Source organism: Danio rerio, chromosome 13, assembly GCF_049306965.1.
Source record: "Danio rerio strain Tuebingen ecotype United States chromosome 13, GRCz12tu, whole genome shotgun sequence".
NCBI classification, from domain to species: Eukaryota; Metazoa; Chordata; class Actinopteri; order Cypriniformes; family Danionidae; genus Danio; species Danio rerio.
In genome coordinates, this window is record NC_133188.1 from 23,070,851 (window position 1) to 23,090,624 (window position 19,774).

The 19,774-nt window shown below is 35.2% G+C and overlaps 1 protein-coding gene and 4 non-coding genes across 9 annotated transcripts in view; 2 read left to right on the top strand and 3 right to left on the bottom strand.

Annotated features, from left to right (window-relative positions):
* atrnl1a (attractin-like 1a) overlaps positions 1 to 19,774 on the top strand; it is a 473,626-nt gene that overhangs the window by 69,616 nt on the left and 384,236 nt on the right. For 4 of the 5 annotated variants that reach the window (XM_073920776.1, XM_073920775.1, XM_073920777.1 and 1 more), the window contains exons 6-10: positions 2,479 to 2,653; positions 2,743 to 2,830; positions 7,451 to 7,706; positions 10,899 to 11,082; positions 17,510 to 17,664. In XM_073920776.1, coding sequence (XP_073776877.1) covers positions 2,479 to 2,653; positions 2,743 to 2,830; positions 7,451 to 7,706; positions 10,899 to 11,082; positions 17,510 to 17,664 — 858 coding nt within the window. Of the gene's footprint in view, positions 1 to 2,478; positions 2,654 to 2,742; positions 2,831 to 7,450; positions 7,707 to 10,898; positions 11,805 to 13,108; positions 14,949 to 17,509; positions 17,665 to 19,774 lie in introns of those variants that run through there. The other variant, XM_073920779.1, reaches the window with a different exon arrangement.
* On the bottom strand, positions 3,597 to 3,667 carry trnag-gcc (transfer RNA glycine (anticodon GCC)). Its single transcript has one exon. It is a non-coding gene; the product is annotated as a tRNA-Gly (tRNA).
* trnag-gcc (transfer RNA glycine (anticodon GCC)) lies at positions 3,873 to 3,943 on the top strand. The gene has a single exon. It is a non-coding gene; the product is annotated as a tRNA-Gly (tRNA).
* trnag-gcc (transfer RNA glycine (anticodon GCC)) lies at positions 6,777 to 6,847 on the bottom strand. Its single transcript has one exon. It is a non-coding gene; the product is annotated as a tRNA-Gly (tRNA).
* On the bottom strand, positions 9,530 to 9,600 carry trnag-gcc (transfer RNA glycine (anticodon GCC)). The gene has a single exon. It is a non-coding gene; the product is annotated as a tRNA-Gly (tRNA).

Here is a 19,774-nt window from a genome sequence, read left to right on the forward strand (position 1 = left end):
TTCTGAAAAGTCATTTGAATGAAACCATCACCCATTTGCTCATACACGGCACACAAAATGTGAAATGAATGAGAAGGCATGTGGACATAACACAAAATCTAAATCAAGTAATTTTAGCATGTCAAAGTCATATTTATGCATATAAAATATTTTCCTAATAACAAAATTGTGGCTAGTAACGTTGAGAAACTACTAGCCACTGCGGCTGGTGATCAAAAAAGTTAATGTAAAGCCCTGTGTGTATATATATATATATATGAGCAATAAGTAGATCTCCAGGAGTGAGCAATAAGAAAATACTTAGTCATATATATATATATATATATATATATATATATATATATATATATATATATATATATATATATATATATATATAAAAGAGCAGTATGGAAAATGTGCAGGTGTTTTATTGCAGTTCTAAATTATTTAACAAAAGTTAAACTGACTGTGCAAACATCACTTCATTTTTTTGTGTGTGTGTGTTGTAGATGTCTGCTTCCAAGACATTAGAAATGGATGTTTTCCTTTAGCCTGATAATTCTGTTGTTATCGTCATTTAGCAGTACTGGTTGTTACGGGGGGAAAAAAATGTGCTTACAACACCCAAGCACATAAGAGGAACCGAATAGAAATATGGTGTTTACAACATTACAGAGAAGGTAGCATTTAAAGGCTTAAAAGCTAAAACTGTTTCTCAATTCTAAGGGTGTATTTGACGCAATTGACAAATAGTTGCAGGCAAAGTAAACTTTAGTGACGGGCCAGCATTGGTCCTGTTGGGCTAGTAATGATCCTGTCTGAGCCGCTTGCACGCTAGCCCAGGGCCATCAGGCAGTCCGTATTGTTGAGCCCTGCCATTTGAAACAGTGACACCTATTTTGAATGACCCAGGGTTAAACATTTGAAATGTAAAAAGCTTTTTTGAGTAGAAGTTTGGAAATGACACACTTATAAACTGCTATGTATGACACACTTCTAACCTTCAAATGCTGTCTGTGGAGGCATCATTATTCAGCTTTCGGATGCAGCAAACGAGGCTCCTATTTCATGGCAATAGTGCCATCTGCTGGTGTTTAATGATATTGTTGGTTCATTATATGATGCATGTTCAACAAGATGTTGTATCTAGTATATCTAGTAGGAGCTTCAATAACTTGTTTGGGTGTGTTTGATTAGGGTTGGAGCTAAACTCTCCAGGACACCATCTCTCCAGGATCGAGTTGTGACTCCCCTGATGTATGCTTTAAAAAAGGGGTGCTCAACCCTGATCCTGGAGATCTACCTTCCTGTAACGTTCAGCTCCAACTCTGATTAAACACACCCGAACCCATTAATTAGGACCTGAACAGCACTTGATAATTACAGGCAGTTGTGTTTGATAAGGGTTGCAACGAAAATCTGGAGGAAGGTAGATCTCCAGGAACAGGGAAGGTTGGACACACATGCTATAAAATATAGCCATGCTAATTATGAATAATATACTCAACTAATAGTAATAAAAATAATGAGATTGTATTAGTTTAAAGTTTAAATTGACTCCTATAGCCCAACCTCACGTTTTTTTCTGAGATATTTTTACTTGCCAGTAGGTGGCAGCATTTGATTGTTTTATATGTATTCAAACACTGCTTTTTTGCAGTAATTTATAGTAGGGCTGCGCAATATATTGTTTCAGTATTGATATCGCAATGTGTGTTACGGCAATAGTCACATCGCAAGATATGCAATGTTGAGTTGCTATTATAGCACAACAGTTAAGAATACATGATATTTGTGGAGTCATTGCAAAGTATAAACATAATAGTGAATTTTTATTATTTCCATATGTTTTAAACACATTTCAAGAGAGTTTAAAGCATTGGGACACAACATATTACTGAAATATTACAATGAAGACTACAGTGTTATTTTACATGTCATCATTCAAATTCTGTACCTGAATACTGTTTGACTTTATGGAAAAACTATAAAGTTTATTTAACTTTTTTGTTGCTCTGTTATAATATTTGCTTGCAATTTGTTTATTATTTTGTATACATAATTCACGTCCTTACAAAAGTCACCCTAATCGATTTCTTTTCAAATAGATCTATTTAAGCTATCTGGTTAAATTGTATTCATATCACAATATATATCGCAGAGAAACAAACTATCGCAATATCAGATTTTTCCAACGTCGTGCAGGCCTAATTTAATGTGTTTATGACAATGTTTTTTTTTTTTTTTTAATCAAAATGTTAACATTGTGTTTACTACATATTTTAATTTTTAAAAATGTTTATTGGACAAAAGAGACCGATTAAATGTGTGGAAATGTGTTTTCTTTTTTTTGTGATCTAATCAACCAAAATCATGTGTATTATGTAAACAGGGCCACTTTGACTTATTAGTGAGTGTATCACTTTCATGCAGGTCCTGTGAACACATACTTCTCTAAAGTTTAGTCTCTCATCTGACATTTCTTTTCCATCTCAGGTCCCGACTGCTCTTTAAAGGTTCCTTCGGCTGAGTCCTACTGGTTCCTGCCTAATGTGAAGCCTGATGGCCAGTCACTTGGTCGGGCTTCCCATAAAGCAGTGGTTCATGGGAAGCTGATGTGGGTTATTGGAGGCTTTACCTTCAATTACAGCTCCTTTCAGATGGTTATGAAGTAGGTTACACGCTGGTGATATCATAAGCAGTTTTTTGGTAATATGCAGATGTTATCTTCCACTGCTTATTTTTTCTGTGGTTTTGTAGTTATAATCTAGAGAGCAGCACATGGGATGTAGTGCCAATCAATGGTGGACCCCTACAGCGCTATGGACACTCTCTTGCTCTTCACAAAGTAAGCATAGTCTATTTGTATATCAATGCTGTGAGTGTTTCAACAGACTGTCTTGTGGCTGATATGCTAAATAAGGGATTTACAATTGAGAAGATGCCTCCCTGGTCAATTGTCCATAATGCTACAGGTTTAGCTTCTTATGCTGAGTTTTATATATTTCACCATTGAATGTTTGTGTTGTGTTGCAATAGTGCCTACCAATGTTTGGAATTTGAAAAAATACAATGTTCTGGTCTCATTTTACTTGTATTTACAGTACTAAAGTAATAGCAAACAGTAAAAAATATGCATAATTACATGCAACTAAACTTCATCCTAACCAGAAAGTACGTACATTAATTGATTATTATTATTATTACTTTGAATGAAAAAAAAGTACTTAAATGTAGAGTTATACTGTAACAAGGGCATCATAATATAAATTGTGACCATTATAAAAGCTGGACCGGTTTTGAATCTACTGCTATTTAAAGTGTTATATTATTTATTATTATTTTTTATTCTATATAAACTTTGAGTGTAACTATATACAGTTGATTTAATATTTTAGCTTAGAGGTTAAGTTTTCCATTTGTGATTGATAAACAGTTTGTGTTTAGTAGCCGTTAGTACTTGATGAAATGTTGAATTATGGTTTAGCTTTGTTTCAAAAATATTTGAAGTAGTTCCTTTTCTTTTTTGTCACAAAAGTAGTCAATGAGAGCCATTTCTCAATTGATATTTAACAATAATGTTTTAATGCTTGAAAAAGAAAAAAAAATTAGGTTGCGTTGGCCGGGAATCGAACCCGGGCCTCCCGCGTGGCAGGCGAGAATTCTACCACTGAACCACCAATGCTCATGCATTAAGTTGAAGTGTGTTTGTGGTGGAGCGTGGAGTGTGTTCTCTTCATCGTTGCAAGTTTTTTTTTTTTTTTTCCTCACTCATATTTTCCCTCGTTTACACTTCTACATTTTCTCTACTCTAAGACTTCTTGAATGCACTATCTTAGCTGTGCAGATTCATTTGCTGACACAAAACACAACAACAATTTATCCAGTGAGCATTGGTGGTTCAGTGGTAGAATTCTCGCCTGCCACGCGGGAGGCCCGGGTTCGATTCCCGGCCAATGCAACAAATTTTTTTCTTTATTTTAGCCAAATCCTAACATTGTGATATTAAAATATAAGCTTGGCTTATAATGGTTGTATCCAATTTAACGACAGCCTACTTGCTTAACAAGTAGAATCTAGCAAGGAACAATAGACATTCTGTAGTACAAACTAATAGGAGAAAGCATAAACAGTGACAACTGAACACAGTGCTCTTTATAGAGCACTCATTATTTTCAACCTAAAAATTTAACTTTCAAAAGTTCTTTTTTTGTGACAACGTATGCCTAAATATTTAATAATATATGTTTCCACGTATTTCATATTAATCAATACAATAAAAAATCAAGTAGAATTTAGAATAATATTTATTATTAATTAATTATTAATTAATTATTAATTAAGCCACCTGCATTGAATCCTGTGAGATTGATTTTAGGAAAAAAGACCCCAAACTGCTCCATTCATTCTCAATGGTAGTGCTAAACCACTACGGATGCAATATACTTTTGGCCACTAACACTCTTGTGGCGCTCTTTCAAATTTGTGCATTACTGCGGTCTTAATTTGGCATTTTTGTGTATGCTTAAAAAGGTATATATATATATATATATATATATATATATATATATATATATATATATATATATATATATATATATATATATATATATATATATATATATGTAAATGTATGTGTGTGTGTGTGTGTGTGTGTGTGTATATATATATATATATATATATATATATATATATATATATATATATATATATATATATATATATATATGCCCCTTGTTATTATTATTTTTTAATATAACACCAGTTTAACTTTTTTTTTTATTTTGTGTATTTGATATTAAAATGAATGCTTGTTTTACTTTATGGCTGTAGCCATTTCTGTGTAATTTCAAGTAAACATTTTCTACCTAAAAATAATTTTTAAAAAAGTTTCTTTTTCTGACATTATGTTTACATACCTTTTTTTCACTAAATAGTTAATAAATTGGCGGTTGTTAAATCAAAAATAATATTTTTAAAGTCCACTGTACATACTGTTTTTTTTGGGTTAGTACACCGTTAGGAAACATGGTTCTAAACTACCAAATTGGTTCTTTGGTTCTTTTTTGGTACTCCAGTAAACCAGCAATGAGCTGAAACTGCTTTGTCTGTTACATATTTTAACAACAAATTGATGGGACATGAAGAATAAGCATAAAATAGTTATTTTGGACGAAAAATAGAATTATTTATGTCTGCAAATAACCTTCAAAGAACCATCTTTAGAGTGGATTTATAATTTATACCTACATGTTTGCTTTCAGTGCCATTTATTATGTTTTTGAAAGTAGTCTCTCAGACTAGTGCACTTGATGTCAGATGTTAAAAAGCAATGTTGCATTACTCAGTATTGAACCCTTTCCGCGTTTAGCTAAATAGTCCTAAACTGATCTAATTCGTTCTCAATGGTAGTGCTAAACCACTACTGATGCAATATACTTTCAGCCACTAAAACACTTCTGGCACTCATTTGTGTTTCTCCACTTTATTCTTCAGTTTTATAAATGTTATATTATAATGCTATGTCTGATAATTATGGTGTCTTTATTTCTTTAAATCTAAATCATAATTATAACATTTTCAACACACATTTTACATTTACAGTAGCAAATAATTTTTATACTCTAAATGTTTTATTTATATTTTATATTCATACATCTTACAACTACCAAATCCTTAAAAAGGAATTATTAAATGTCTTTTTTAAACATATAAAATGAAAAAATAAACAATTTTCTTTGAGGAATTTCATTTTATAGGTCAGTGTAATACCCACTGTTAGTATTGGCTAACATCGGTCAGAATAAAAAAAATAAAAATAAAATTCTCTCAGTTTTGTGGGCTTAAAGTGAGATGTTAAAAAGCTAATTTGCATTGGCAGGGATTCGAACCCAGGCCTCCCGCATGGCAGGCGAGAATTCTACCTGCATGTTTTTCTTCACCCATATTTTCACTTGTTTACACTTCTACATTTTCTCTACTCTAAGACTTCTTGCTTTCATTACCTGTGCTGTCTCAGTTTCTTTTTTTAATCATCTCGTTTCCTTTTTTTCTCTCCTTATTTTCTCTTTCCCTGGATTCTGTTCTTTTATACTTTTATATCTATTAAAAGGGGTTATTAAATGTTTTTGTTGTTGTTTTATGTTTGCTTATTAGCAGTTATAAAAAAATTAAAAAGAGCGTTTGTTTGGCCACAGAGGCTTAATTAGCCATGTTTGCATTTTGAAAAATTTTATATTATATTATTGTTCTGATATTTGTATATAGTGCTTTCTTTTTCTTTCCTGCGTGAATTTGTGTTCTTTTTCCATGTTTGCATTTACGTTAAATGATAACATCAAACATAAGTCATGCTGGCAAAATACATATATAAGTCTTTTATTAGGGCAATGCAATATAATAATATACTCTACTATTCAAATGTTTGACATCAGTAAAAAGTTTCTTCCAGTTTTAAAACATACATTTCAAAACATCTCAGATTAATGGATTTAGTGGTAAAAAGATGTTTTCTGCTGTCTTCATTAGTTTTAAAAACATCTTAGGAGATCTTTTCTGTTGGAGATACTGTTGTCCTTAAAAACAACAAAACAACAAAATAAAATTCTTATATACCTTAGGAGCTGCATAACAGAAGGTTTTAATGACTTTAAAACCTTGATTTTTCCAAACTGCGGTATACCTTGAAAATGATTATCGTTCTATGCCTAATAGGGGCACATTTTTTTCCTCTTATATACAATTTTGTTTATTCAAATCTCTGTTGGTTGATGTGAGATATTAAAAAATCTTGTTGCATTGGCCGTGAATCGAACCCGGGCCTCCCGTGTGGCAGGCGAGAATTCTACCACTGAACCACCAATGCTCATGCTGTAAATTACTGTCAGCATGGGATTACTCCAGGCACTCCAGTTTCTTCTAACAGCCTGTAGACATGCCAGTTTGGTTAACTGAAGATTCCAAATTGTTGTTTCAACTGAATCTTGATGTTTGTTCAGAAAAAAAGTTTTCATAATTTCCAGCTGCCAGGTCTTCATTGTCACATGATCTTTCAGAAATCATGCACATATCACCCTCAAACATTTTATTAAGCAATTTAATTATTCACCAATGAATAACACAGCACTTACAATTTTTGTAGGATTTACTTTACTTGCTTTTCTCTTTGATTCAGTATCAGCTCATATCCATCTCAAGAAGATAATAGTAAAAATTTGTTTTCTTGTATGCTCCAGCTGGAGTCATATTTTTATTAGTGAAAGAGGTGAAGCAGTGTCACTAGGCCTGAATCATTTCTCCACTGATTTCTATATAGATGCATTGTATTGATTGGCTGTTTATGCTGGGGAATGTGTGCTCCTGTGATGCTTGAAAATTGGTGTCCAACATTTGCTCTGCCTGAGGTGATGCAATGCTTCATACGCTTGCACAAGGACTTACAGTGTGTTAATTTCTCTTCATTTTGCAGGATGTCATCTACATGTTTGGTGGGAAGCTGGAGGCAGGTTTTGGGAATGTAACAGATGAGCTGTGGCTGTTTGATACACATAGTCGAACTTGGTCCCTCAGGACACCCAGTCCTGGCCTTCAGGCTCAACAGTTTGCCGTTGAGGGACATACTGCTCATATAGTGGATAATAAAAATGGAGAGCCCATTATGGTGGTGCTTTTTGGCTATTCACCTATTTACAGCTATCTCAGCCACGTCCAGGAGTACAAGATTCGTAAGTACTACTAAATAATATGTTTATGTTATTATTAGCCTCTTTAAGCTAGATTTTTTTCCGATAGTGTCAAGAACAAACCATTGTTATACAATAACTTGCCTAATTACCCTAATCTGCCTAGTTAACCAAATTAACCTAGTTAAGCCTTTAAATATCACTTTAAGCTGAATAGAAGTGTCTTGAAAAATATATAGTAAAATATTATTTATTGTCATCAGGGCAAAGATAAAATAAATCAGTTATTAGAAATGAGTTATTAAGACTATTATGTTTAGAAATGTGTAAAAAAATCTTCTCTCTGTTAAATTTGGGGGAAAATAAACAGGGTTAATAGTTCTGACTTTAAGTGTACATGATGTTTACATACGTGATTTGTAGTGCATATTTCCTGAGTCTTGTAGCAGCTGTTTGTAAATTGAATGTGGTTAAATTGAATAAGTAAATATGCTGCCATCAGTACATTCCTTTATTTTCTTTTCAGCTTAGCCCCTATATTATTCTTGGGTCGCCCATGTACCGCCTACTTATCCAGCATAGGTTTTACGCAGCGGATGCCCTTTCAGCAGCAACTCATCACTGGGAAACAGCCATAAACCCTCATTCACTATGGAAATTTAGCTTACCCAATTTACCTATATCGCATGTGTTTGGACTTGTGGGAGAAACCAGAGCACCCAGAGGAAACCTACGCGAACACAGGGAGAACATGCAAACTCCTCACAGAAAATGCCACTTGGCCCAGCCGAGACTCAAACCAGCAACCTTCTTGCAGTGAGGCGATTGTGCGACCCACTGCACCACCATTACACCACCATCAGAATCCCAATTAAACAAACCCAAAACAGGAATTTATGTCAAAAATACAACAATGATAAGGCACAAATCTGTAGTACAGATCAAACTTTTACATATTGCTTAATCCTTATGAGATTCCGACTGATAAGATGCCATCACTGACCAGATTGAACATTGCATTCGCTAAGGGAAGCAGAAGTAAATATATCATCTTCTTATTTGTTCTTGACCAAACTAACCAAGAATCAAAACCACTGTAAAATGTAGTTATACTGATGACAAAAAGCTGACAGTACCTCTGTCTTCCAGCAGATGGCAGTGTGTTATAACATGATGCTAGCGCAGCATTTAGCCATGACATGGTGTGTTGACATGGCCAGACTCATTAAAGTGAAGGTTTCCGCTTTTCTTTTCTTTCATCGGTATTTTCTAGTCGACTCGCTCCACTCTCTGTCACGAAAACACACCCACTCAAACTCACACTCATGCTTCAGGTCATTAAGAAGTGGTGGTACCTGAACTGCACTGTCTGGAATTGAACAATGATTAATGTGTCTGAGCTCTGTTGAGACTCCACTTAAATCTTTCTTTCTGATGCTCTCGCTTTCTTCTGTTCTTACTCTCTAAATGAATATGTGAGCTTATTAGAGTTGGTGAGAATGATGGCAATTGCACTACACTGCATTCCTGTGAACTTGATGACACAAAGAACTTGAGGAAATTAGAGTGATGCAATGTTTGAAGAGAATTTTTTGTGAAAAAAGCTGTGATGTAACAATGCAGAGAAACTGTGAAAGTCACGCTGCTTAACCTTTGAATTCATTGTTTTTGTATAGCTGTAGAGTCGTGTAATTCATGGCAGATGTTCCACCAAAGAGCAACTAGCCGCTGTCTTAGTCAGACTGATGTCAGCATGTTTGATGTAGCCAGACTGCCAAAACAATCTCTGCCTAAATGTATTACTTTAGTTAATGTTATATATATTAAATCAATTATATACACATACAACATAAGCAAAACACTGCTGCATTGGCCGGGAATCGAACCCGGGCCTCCCGCGTGGCAGGCGAGAATTCTACCACTGAACCACCAATGCTCACATGATCTCAGCGGTTGCCGACATGAGGTCTTCCATGAGTTCTTCCGTGAATTCTTCCATTTGTTAATCCCACCACTCTCTCGCTCTAATCGCAAATCAAAATCACAAAGCACATTAAAAGCAGCACATGTATTATGACGAGTAAAAAGCTTGGGTGCTGCCTCCAGACAGTGCAAAATACAGACATACTCCAAACACAAAACAATATTATTAGCAACGTTGACAATAAATACATAAAATACAATAAATACGTGAAAGATAATAAAATACATAAAGAAAAACATACATTTTCTATTATCGTGGTTCTCACTTTTGAAGTAGCACAATTTATGATTAACTATAATTAAGATTCCAATGTTGTGAAAAACTGTTTGCCCCTTAATGAAATTTAAATATTAGTTAAAGGAAACACAAGTAAACACATCATGCAGTTTTAAAATGAAGGTTTTTATAAAGGGGGAAACAAAATAGACATCTCAGTTTTGCCTGAAAGCATCTTGATGTTTTCTTAGACTTTTGGAAAAATACAGTGGACCGTTAAGACAAAAATTTAACGTTTTGTAGTTATGTGTCCCATTTTGTGTGGCATAAATGTTATATCACATTTCAGAAAAATTACATCATTCCAACTGTGTGTGGTTGTATTGTGATGACGTGGGACTTTTGCTGCTTCAGCACCTTGAAGACTTAAGACTGTCATAATTGGAACCATGAATTTAGCTGCGTACCAAAATATCTTGAAGGAGAACGTCTGGCCATCTGTTACCTCAAGCTAAAGCGAAATTGGGTTTTGCAGCTGGACAATGATCCAAAGCACACCAGCATGTCCACTTCTGAATGTTGTAATAATGTTATTTAAAATAAAGACTTTGGTATGGCCTAGTCAAAGTCCTGAACCGTATCCATTTGAGATGCTGTAACATGACCTTACAAATGCGGTTCATGCTTAAATACCATTTTCTGAAACAATAAAGTGTGACAAACATGCATCCACACCACTGTATTTTTTTGTAGTACATTTGTTCATTAATTCATTCGTTTATTCTATTTTCTGGATTAATTCTACAATTCTATTGGTTGTAAGTGGTTATATATATTATACTATTTATTATATGTATATAATAAAATATCTTTATTTCAAATCTCTAATCCTGAAAAAATGTTTAATGGATTTCAGCAATTATTCATTCATTCATTCAATCATTCATTCAATCATTCATTCATTCATTCATTCATTCATTCATTCATTTATTACACATATTGGAATCTGAGAGTAAAGTCTAACTCTTTGTCAGGCACTAACTCCTGGTCGGTGGCAGAGACAAATGGGGCGCTGGTGCAGGGAGGATATGGCCACAGCAGCATTTATGACAGCTCCTCACATTCCATATACGTCCATGGAGGATACAAAGCTCTTCCTGCCAGCAAACACGGCCTAGTGGATCATTTATACCGCTATCAGGTCCACACACACACCTGGTGAGTAACCACACTGTGCACATGTAAGACTCTTTAACTATGAATGCATGTGTAACGTTGCGTGACTGTGACTAATCACAAAAAGTAAATGAATGAATATCATACTTACACAAATCAGACCGAGAGCACATGTGTGAGCAGGTATCACATCTTCACTAAACCGTTGAGATTGCTGACCAAGACTTTCCGGCATGTGTGAAATATGACAGTATTTGCAAATAAGCTGGTAGTGACACTATAAATGATGCCAAGTTACTGTTGCCAGGTTCAGTTTTTTTGGAGGTTTAGTCTAAGAGGATAGAATCCAATATGGCAGGTTTTTCAGCAGTGAATCTTTCTTTAATAACCTTGCTGAATAAAGAAAGAAAACTGAATAAAGTGATGGATCAGCCAAAAACATACTCATACTCTTACAGTGTTTCAAGTCTGTGTGACTTTTTCCCCCTGTGGAACACAAAATAAAATATTTTTAAGTTTTGGTTGCCATTAACCATCATTGCATGAAACATTTCAATAAAAACTGCATAAAAAAACCCTGCAGCTTTAAAAATATCAGTGTTTGCATGGACAGGGCCCAATATTACTTTCGGCTAGTTTAAGAGTTAACAAAATGATAACTGTTTTAGTGACACAAAATGTTATTGCAACTCAAATTATTATTATTCCCACTCAAAGCTCACTTTTTTTTCAGCAAAACATTGTCACATTTGATCCTTTAAAGAGCCCATATTATACATGAAATAGGGTCATATCTTGGTTGTAAGGGTCTCCAACAACAGTTTAATATGCATGCAAGGTCAAAAAAAACACTTTCGTGGTCTTATAATCTGCATTTATTTTTACCTAATTATCCCAGCGACTCCCGTATGAATCGTCCAGTGATTCATTTGTTTCCAAACCCCTCCTTAGCGCGAAGCTAATCTGCGCTGATTGGACCAATGACAGCCTGTTGCGATTGGTCGACTGCCTTCAGTCAGAGAGTGAAATGCCAAACAGCTAATCAGTAATATAAAAGTAATCACAGTTCATACACGCTCGATAGTGTAGGCGTGGATTTTAGCTGCCAGTGGGTCAATGTAAATACAGACTATGGACTTGAAAATTCAGACGACTAACTGTTTTATTGAGCAAAAACTCCAAAAACAGTTGAGGAGATCTCCTAGCTTCTCACTCTGCTCTTTTCACAGACACACACACACATATTGCACACACACACACACACACACACACACACACACACACACACACACACACAAGCACTTAACCCTGCTCTGGACGACAACGCGCGCGCGCACAAACACACACACCTCCGGACGACAGCGCGCGCACACGCACACACAGACACACACACTACTCCGATAAGAAAATATAGCCAGTTAACCTGAGACAGTACACTCGGTTACAAGTAACAAATCACAACTAAATACATTTGCAAGCCAGAGTCAACGAGGCAACTTTAATCGCACGTACTTACACTTGAGAAATGAAGGAAGAAACCCATCCTGACGTCCAGCAGTAAGTTACTCTTTACTGATCCTTCCTTTAACAAACGCTGATGAAGTATTCTTTGTAGCATGTAGTTTCCAGAAGTTTCCAGTAGTTTCCAACTGCTTGGCTATAATGCTGAGTTTTCATCTTTGGGTAGAGACTCAATATATCCATCTGCAGTGTGACTTCAATCGACCGGCATGTTTGTGTGTGTGTGTGTGTGTGTGTTTGTGGGTGTGTGTGTGTGTCTGGGTTTCTGCGTCAGAGGGCGGGGCCTCAGGTTTGAAATCTCCCGGGTTTGCGCGTGCACGTGAACTTGGTTTCGTTCATACGTCATGGCGAAACACCTAATTAATCGGTATCAAGGCGACTCGTTTGAAGCACTATGAGTCGACTCTTTTATAGATGAATCAACAGTTTTAAACACTGTAAACTAACAGATTTAATCCTTAGCTGGATACTTCACTTCACTTAGAGCTGTGTTACACACTACATGGAGGGGAATTTTCAAAAACCCATATTATGGGCTCTTTAAAAGAAAAACTACTGGTGACAAAGAAGTATCACCTTTTACCCCATAACTTAACCTATAACTTTGTAATAATTTGAAATTTGTTAGTATTAATATCTCACGTCCTACATTTGAACCCGAAGGTACCACAAATGCTTCTATGAAGGCTAGAGAACGCTTTATAGATTGAAGACGATGCACAAAGTAGTGGTAGAAGTTAATTTGAGGTTTCTATCTCACATTCGCTCTTTTCACTGTCAAAGACGGTTCACTTAAAAGTTGACGGGTGCACAAAGAAAGCTTTTGTATCTGTTTCTTCTAGAACGTCACAGTCTTCTATGCTTACAGATGGAAGAGATTAAAAAAAGAGACATATGCCCAGTTTTCTCCCCTTTGCCTTTTATATTTACTGTCTCTTTGCTCAGCCTAACGGTGAAACCTGTCTCTAAAAGCCCCCTTGCACTTAAATGTGAGGATCTCTCACACACACACACACACACACACACACACACACACACACACACACACACACACACACACACACACACACACACACACACACACACACACACACACACACACACACCCAACACTGGCTGTGTGTTCTTCACTCTCTGGCTTTTGATTGGCAAAGCAAGTGAAAGGAGCTGCACAATGCATCAAACAACGCTTCGCTTACAGGGCTCGGGGTGTTTGACAAAGTGTAGAGAGGAGTGCTGAGTGGATGCAGAGTGACACAAAGTGCTTTCTCTCTCTGTCTCACACACACTCACACACACACACACACACACAATGAGGTCAAAGCAGAGATGGCACATAATATGGAAAGTGAAAGCAAGAAGCAGTGGAAGACTTTAGGAACCCCATGTGCTTTTTGAAGTTAGAGTTTTGGAATAGACTAAAAGGAAAGAAGAGAAAGAAAATAATGTGTCACTTGTATACATAAGCAGCTGTGTAACTTGACAATTAGTTGTTAACTTTTTCAGATTTGTGTTTATGAAAGTGCTCACGGGTCCTTTCAGTGAATGAAAACCATACACCAGGACCAATGCAGTCTGACTCACACGTAAACCACTCTTAATTTGAATGGTTGCCTTTAGATGACCAAATACATGTATAGTGAGTGACCTGCATAGTCTGATTGCTGAATGAATAAACAAGATCATTTCAGTAAAACAAAATTACACTGCATAACTTTAGTTCAGATTCATAAATAGACATGTACCATTCTTATAACGAAATCCAAGAACAAACTAGCATGACTTTATTTCACACAAATTTGTTTGTTTGCTTTGGCTAATTTTAAACTTCATACCACCATTGACATGTAGTAATGCAATCTTCACTGTAGAGTCCAATTCTAAATAAAATCACCACGGACACTGCTTTTTTAAAATGTACACAGTAAAGCTTCTTGCTTTAAATGAAGCAGTGTATTGTTTATTGTTCTCTATAACTACACATGGCTTTACTACTTGACTGCCAATGCCAAATTGCAGAGATTGTGCAAACATCCATATCAATATAATAAGAGGCTTTAATTGTAGTCATGTTTATTTTGTTATTGTGAGGAAAATATGCAACATGTAATTACAAATGTTGCTGAGGTATTCTGAATTAATTTTACCCCCAAGAAGTGCTGCTGTGTAGTCTAATTCCTGGCATATTGTTGTAGTGTGATTCCTGACCAAATGATTATTGGGTTTGGTTCTTTTAGTAAATCATAGCCATAAAGAGTGATACATTTAGTCAGATTGTAAACTCTTCTTTAGTTGTTTTTTGTAATAGAGTCATAGAATTATAGAGTATAGAAAACATTCAGCATAAACTAATGGATTACTTTTTGATGGAACTGTGGTTTCAGATTTAAAAAAAAAAAGAACTGTTTGGGAAAAAACTCAAAAACTTAAGAAAAATGTTAAAAATAAAGTAAATTAACAATTTTATTTATTTTTTTATTTTTAAGATAAACTTGTAGTTAAGTTAAAAAAAAAAAAACTCTTTCTTCATTTACTCAACAGTTACGTTTAATTTTTTCGACACAAGTCAATACACTTAATAAAATGATGTTTGCTGTTTGTTCAAACTACTTTATTAAAATGATCCGAAACAACACAATTCTTGCATTTTTGTGAAAGCTTGTCTTAATTAATCCACTTAAATTTGTTAATAACAAATGCACATTTATTATCAGCCAATCACATGGCAGCAACTCAATGCATTTAGATATGTAGACTTGGTCAAGATGATCTGCTGCAGTTGAAACTTAAATAAAAATGATTTAAGTGACTTTGAATGTGGCATAGTTGTTGTTGCCAGACAGGTTGGCCTGAATATTTCAGAAACTGCTGATATATTGGGATTTTCACTTACATCTATTTGTCAGAGGAGAATGGCCGAAGTGGTTCGAGGTGACAACCTACCAGAGTATTGTTGCTGACCATGTTCATCTTTTTATGACCACAGTGTATCCATCTTCTGATGGCTACTTTCAGCAGTATAACGTGTCCTGTCATAAAGTGTTAATCATTTCAAACTGGTTTCTTGAACATGACAATGAGTTCCCTGTTCTCAACAGGCTTTCACACTCACCATATCTCAATCCAATAGAGCAACTTTGGAATGTGGTGGAACGGGATACTGACATCATGGATGTGCAGCCGACAAATCTGCAGCAGCTGCGTGATGCTATCATGTCAATATGGACCATAATCTCTAAGAAATATTTCTAGTACCTTGTTGAATCTATGCCGCAAAGGACTAAGAGGGTCCAACCCGGTAGTAGTAAGGTGTAACTAATAAAGTGGGTGGTGAGTGTAGTTATTGGTATATAGTTGAAATCAGAAGTTCACATACACTCTAAAAAAGGAGCATAACCATTTATTAAAAATGTCTGGTGGTAAGTCATACTAAATGTTTACTATTTTAGGTCCGTTAGGATTACTTAAATGATTTTAAATTTTGCTAAATGCCAGAATAATGTGAGATTTTTTTTTTTTTTTTGAGAATATTTTTTATTAAGTTCTAGACAGTCAAAAGTTTACATAATTTTCCTTGGTATTTTTTTAACTTTGCTTTTAAACTGTATAACTTTGGTCAAATGTTTTGGGTATCCTTCCACAAGATTCTCACAATAGTTTGAAGGAATTTCGGCCCATTCCTCCTGACAGAATTGGTGTAACTTAATCAGATTTTTTGGCTGTCTTGCTTGCACAAACTTTTTTAACTCTGCCCACAAATTTTCTATAGGATTGAGGTCAGAGCTTTGTGATGGCCACTCCAAAACATTCACTCTGTTGTCCTTAAAGCACATTTAAACTAATCTGGCAGTATGCTTAGAGTCATGGTCTGTTTGGTAGACTCATTTGTGGCCCAGTTTTAATTTCCTGGCTGATTTTTTTTATTTTTTTTTTTGAGATGTTGCTTCAGCATTTCTATATAATGTTTTTACTTCACGATGCCATCTATGCTGTGAAGTGGACCAGTCCCTCCTGCAGCAAAACAGCCCCACGACATGATGCTGCCGCCCTCATACTTCACAGTTGGGAGGGTGTTCCTAGGCTTGTAAGCTTTCCCCTTTGTCCTCCAAATGTAACACTTGTCATTATGGCCAAACAGTTCAACCTTAATTCCATCAGACCACAGGACACGTCTCCAAAAATTGTTCTTTTCCCAGTGTAATTTAGCAAATTGTAATCTGGCTATTTTGTTGATTCTGGCTTGTTGATTTTCCCATGTTGTCACACAAGGAAGCAGTGTGTTTGAGTTTTTTCTTAAATACTGTTCTACAGTTGTGCCTCCAATTAACTTAAATGTTGTCAATTAGCCCATCAGAAACTTCCAAAACCTTGACACCATCATCTGAGCTTTTTCAGAGCTATAATAATCTTTTTGTAAGTAAACTTTTGACTTTCAAGAAAAGTTACAACAATCTCTCTCTCATTATTCTGCTATTAAGCATAACAGAAACAAATTTGATAATTCTAACTTACCTAGAAGAGAAAAGGTTTAGTCACATTAACATCAGATTTTTTTCAAGTATATCTAATTTTGTGTTCCACAGAAGAAAAAAAAACCTCAAACTAGTTTGTAACAAGTCAAGAGTGAGTAAATTATGACAGAATTAAAATGATTTAGTTGACATCACTTTACGGAAACTTAAATAAATGTGATATGACTGACTTATTTTTTGTAACACAATAGAAGTTGAGGATTTTGTGTGCACGAGTGCTTCATACATACAGTGCATGGGTTTCTTCATGTGGATAAAAGTCTCTGTGGTGCCACATTACTGATGGCGTCCGTCTGCGTATCTGACCTAGCCTGTGGAGAGTGACCTTCAGACCAACTGTTCCATCCCATAAGCTAAACGCTCGCGCACACGCTGCATTACAATAGCCAATGAGATGTGTGTTTGCTTCTCCCCAGGTTTATTCTGAAGGAAAGTGGTCTGGCACGATACCTCCACTCCGCTGTGCTGATCAGTGGAGTTCTGCTGGTGTTTGGTGGAAACACTCATAACGACACCTCGCTCAGTAACGGGGCCAAATGTTTCTCCTCCGACTTCCTCTCCTATGACATCGGTATGGACCACCTGTGACCTTCTTCTCTTATTACAGTAGCATTACTTTAAAGATGAAATGTGGAATAGCAATATCCAGTCTGAAATCAATAATAGTGCCTGTGTTTGGAAACGTTTGGATTTAGCTCCTAATGAAGCTTTAAAATGTACACTTCCACCACACTTTGAATTCATTAGCCATATGATTTATGACTGTTGAATATGAATGGGTCCTGCGACGTATTGTGAGAAACAGAATGCATGCTCAGTCAGCGGTACAGTTACTGTAAATTGTTTCGTTGGAGCTGCTGCAGTGTGATGTTACTGACAGTTCATTACAGGAAGCTGATAAGCCAGTGGAGATCTACTGGAATGCACAGTTGAGTCATAATGGATTTTCCCAGAATATGCCGACATATGCAAGCGAGACACACACACAAGATGCGATACTGCATGTGTGGTGTCTGTAATCAGATCTTTGGTGCTCTCCCCGTGGAAGACCTCCCGGTGCACAACCTTTAAATAGTCTACATACCACTTCATCAGTGCTCTCACTTTTCACTTTTTGAAAGTGAGTGTCTCTGGCTCTGTTACAAAACCTGATGCTGCCTATGTAGGCAGGATTTTAAGGAATCATATGCTCAAGACGTGAAGGGAAGGGCATTATTTAGCTGCCCTCTAAGATTGCTTCAGTGTTCAAATTCTAAGGTCAGTCCCTGAATGCAATGCACAAGAAAATAATGTACAACATGAAAAAAATGTCAATCGTATTCTAAATGGAGCACATAATTGAAATGCTAGCCTAAGTACATTGGAAAACATGGCTATACCTATTTTAGGACAACAAGAGCTCTCAAAATGTACCGATCAAACTGAAATGAACAATTCTTTTTTACTTTTCACAAAAAAATTTTTAAATAAAATTATATAGGTAAGTTCTTTGATCTATATATATAAAAAAAAAATATCATAGCTCCTCATTTGTAAACTAACATATTTAAATGTTTGCATTACATAAGCAGCTCCTGTCATAGAATAGAACTCGGAATACTTGTTCATGTAAGCAAAACTGATTATTTAGAAAGTGTTGAAAATATAATGTACAGATACTGACCTTATAAAAACATTAGTTACTCAAGTAGGGATGCTATGATTATAGATTTTGGTTGTACAATTATATTAATCACGGTTTTACGGTTATGACAATTATTATGCATTCAAAAATTTAAAAACACAACAACTAGTTTAAAAAATCACATCAAAACTCATATTTAAAGTGTTATTTATTGCTGCTTAGTAACTAAATAATACAGCACTGAATAAAAATACAAAGCAAACAATAGTCCAATTCTCTGAAAACAAATGACAGAACACTGAATAAATAAATTAACAAATAAATAAATAAATAAATAAAAACAACAATGAATAAATAAATAAATAGTATTTGTCTTATGTAAATCTAAGCATCTTATTAGCTAAGTAATAAGAACTTGTGTGCGTAAAAAACAACACGTGAATGGCTCTTAGTTAATAGCATCAGCCATAGTTAATCCAGCATGTGTGCATATTAGCCTCGATGTACAACTTTAAACTAGCACACAGTTTGGGATAACTTTGTTTAGTTGCAGCAGTTTTGTTCCATGCAGAAACACGGTGTTGAGAAGCCTTTATTATTAATTAACCGTGACAAATTAAAGCATGGTTAATAGTGAAATCGGTTAATCCTTGCATATTCAAGTATCTAACGTGTGATTTTTATTTATTTTTCGCTGTCAATGTATATTCATAAATTATGTCTTACAAGCTTCTCATTTAGGAAAAAAAAAAGTTTTCGGCAAATTTGCCATTGTATTCATAATTTCACACGGATGTCTCTTGCTTAAAACTATCAACAACTGAAAATGGAGATGAAAAATAAGATGTTGCCTTAACCCCAGAGCCATAGAGTACTTAAGTTTAAATGTGAGGGCATAGGATTATGATAAACAGCAACTATTTAGTGCAACGGATATTAAGAATTTTTTTACATTTTGTTATTATTCCAGGGTGTTAAAATTTTCAAATATACACTTATCTTTATGAGTTTCATGTGTGGAAAATGTTAACTTTTACTCATGTCAGTTCAAAGAAAA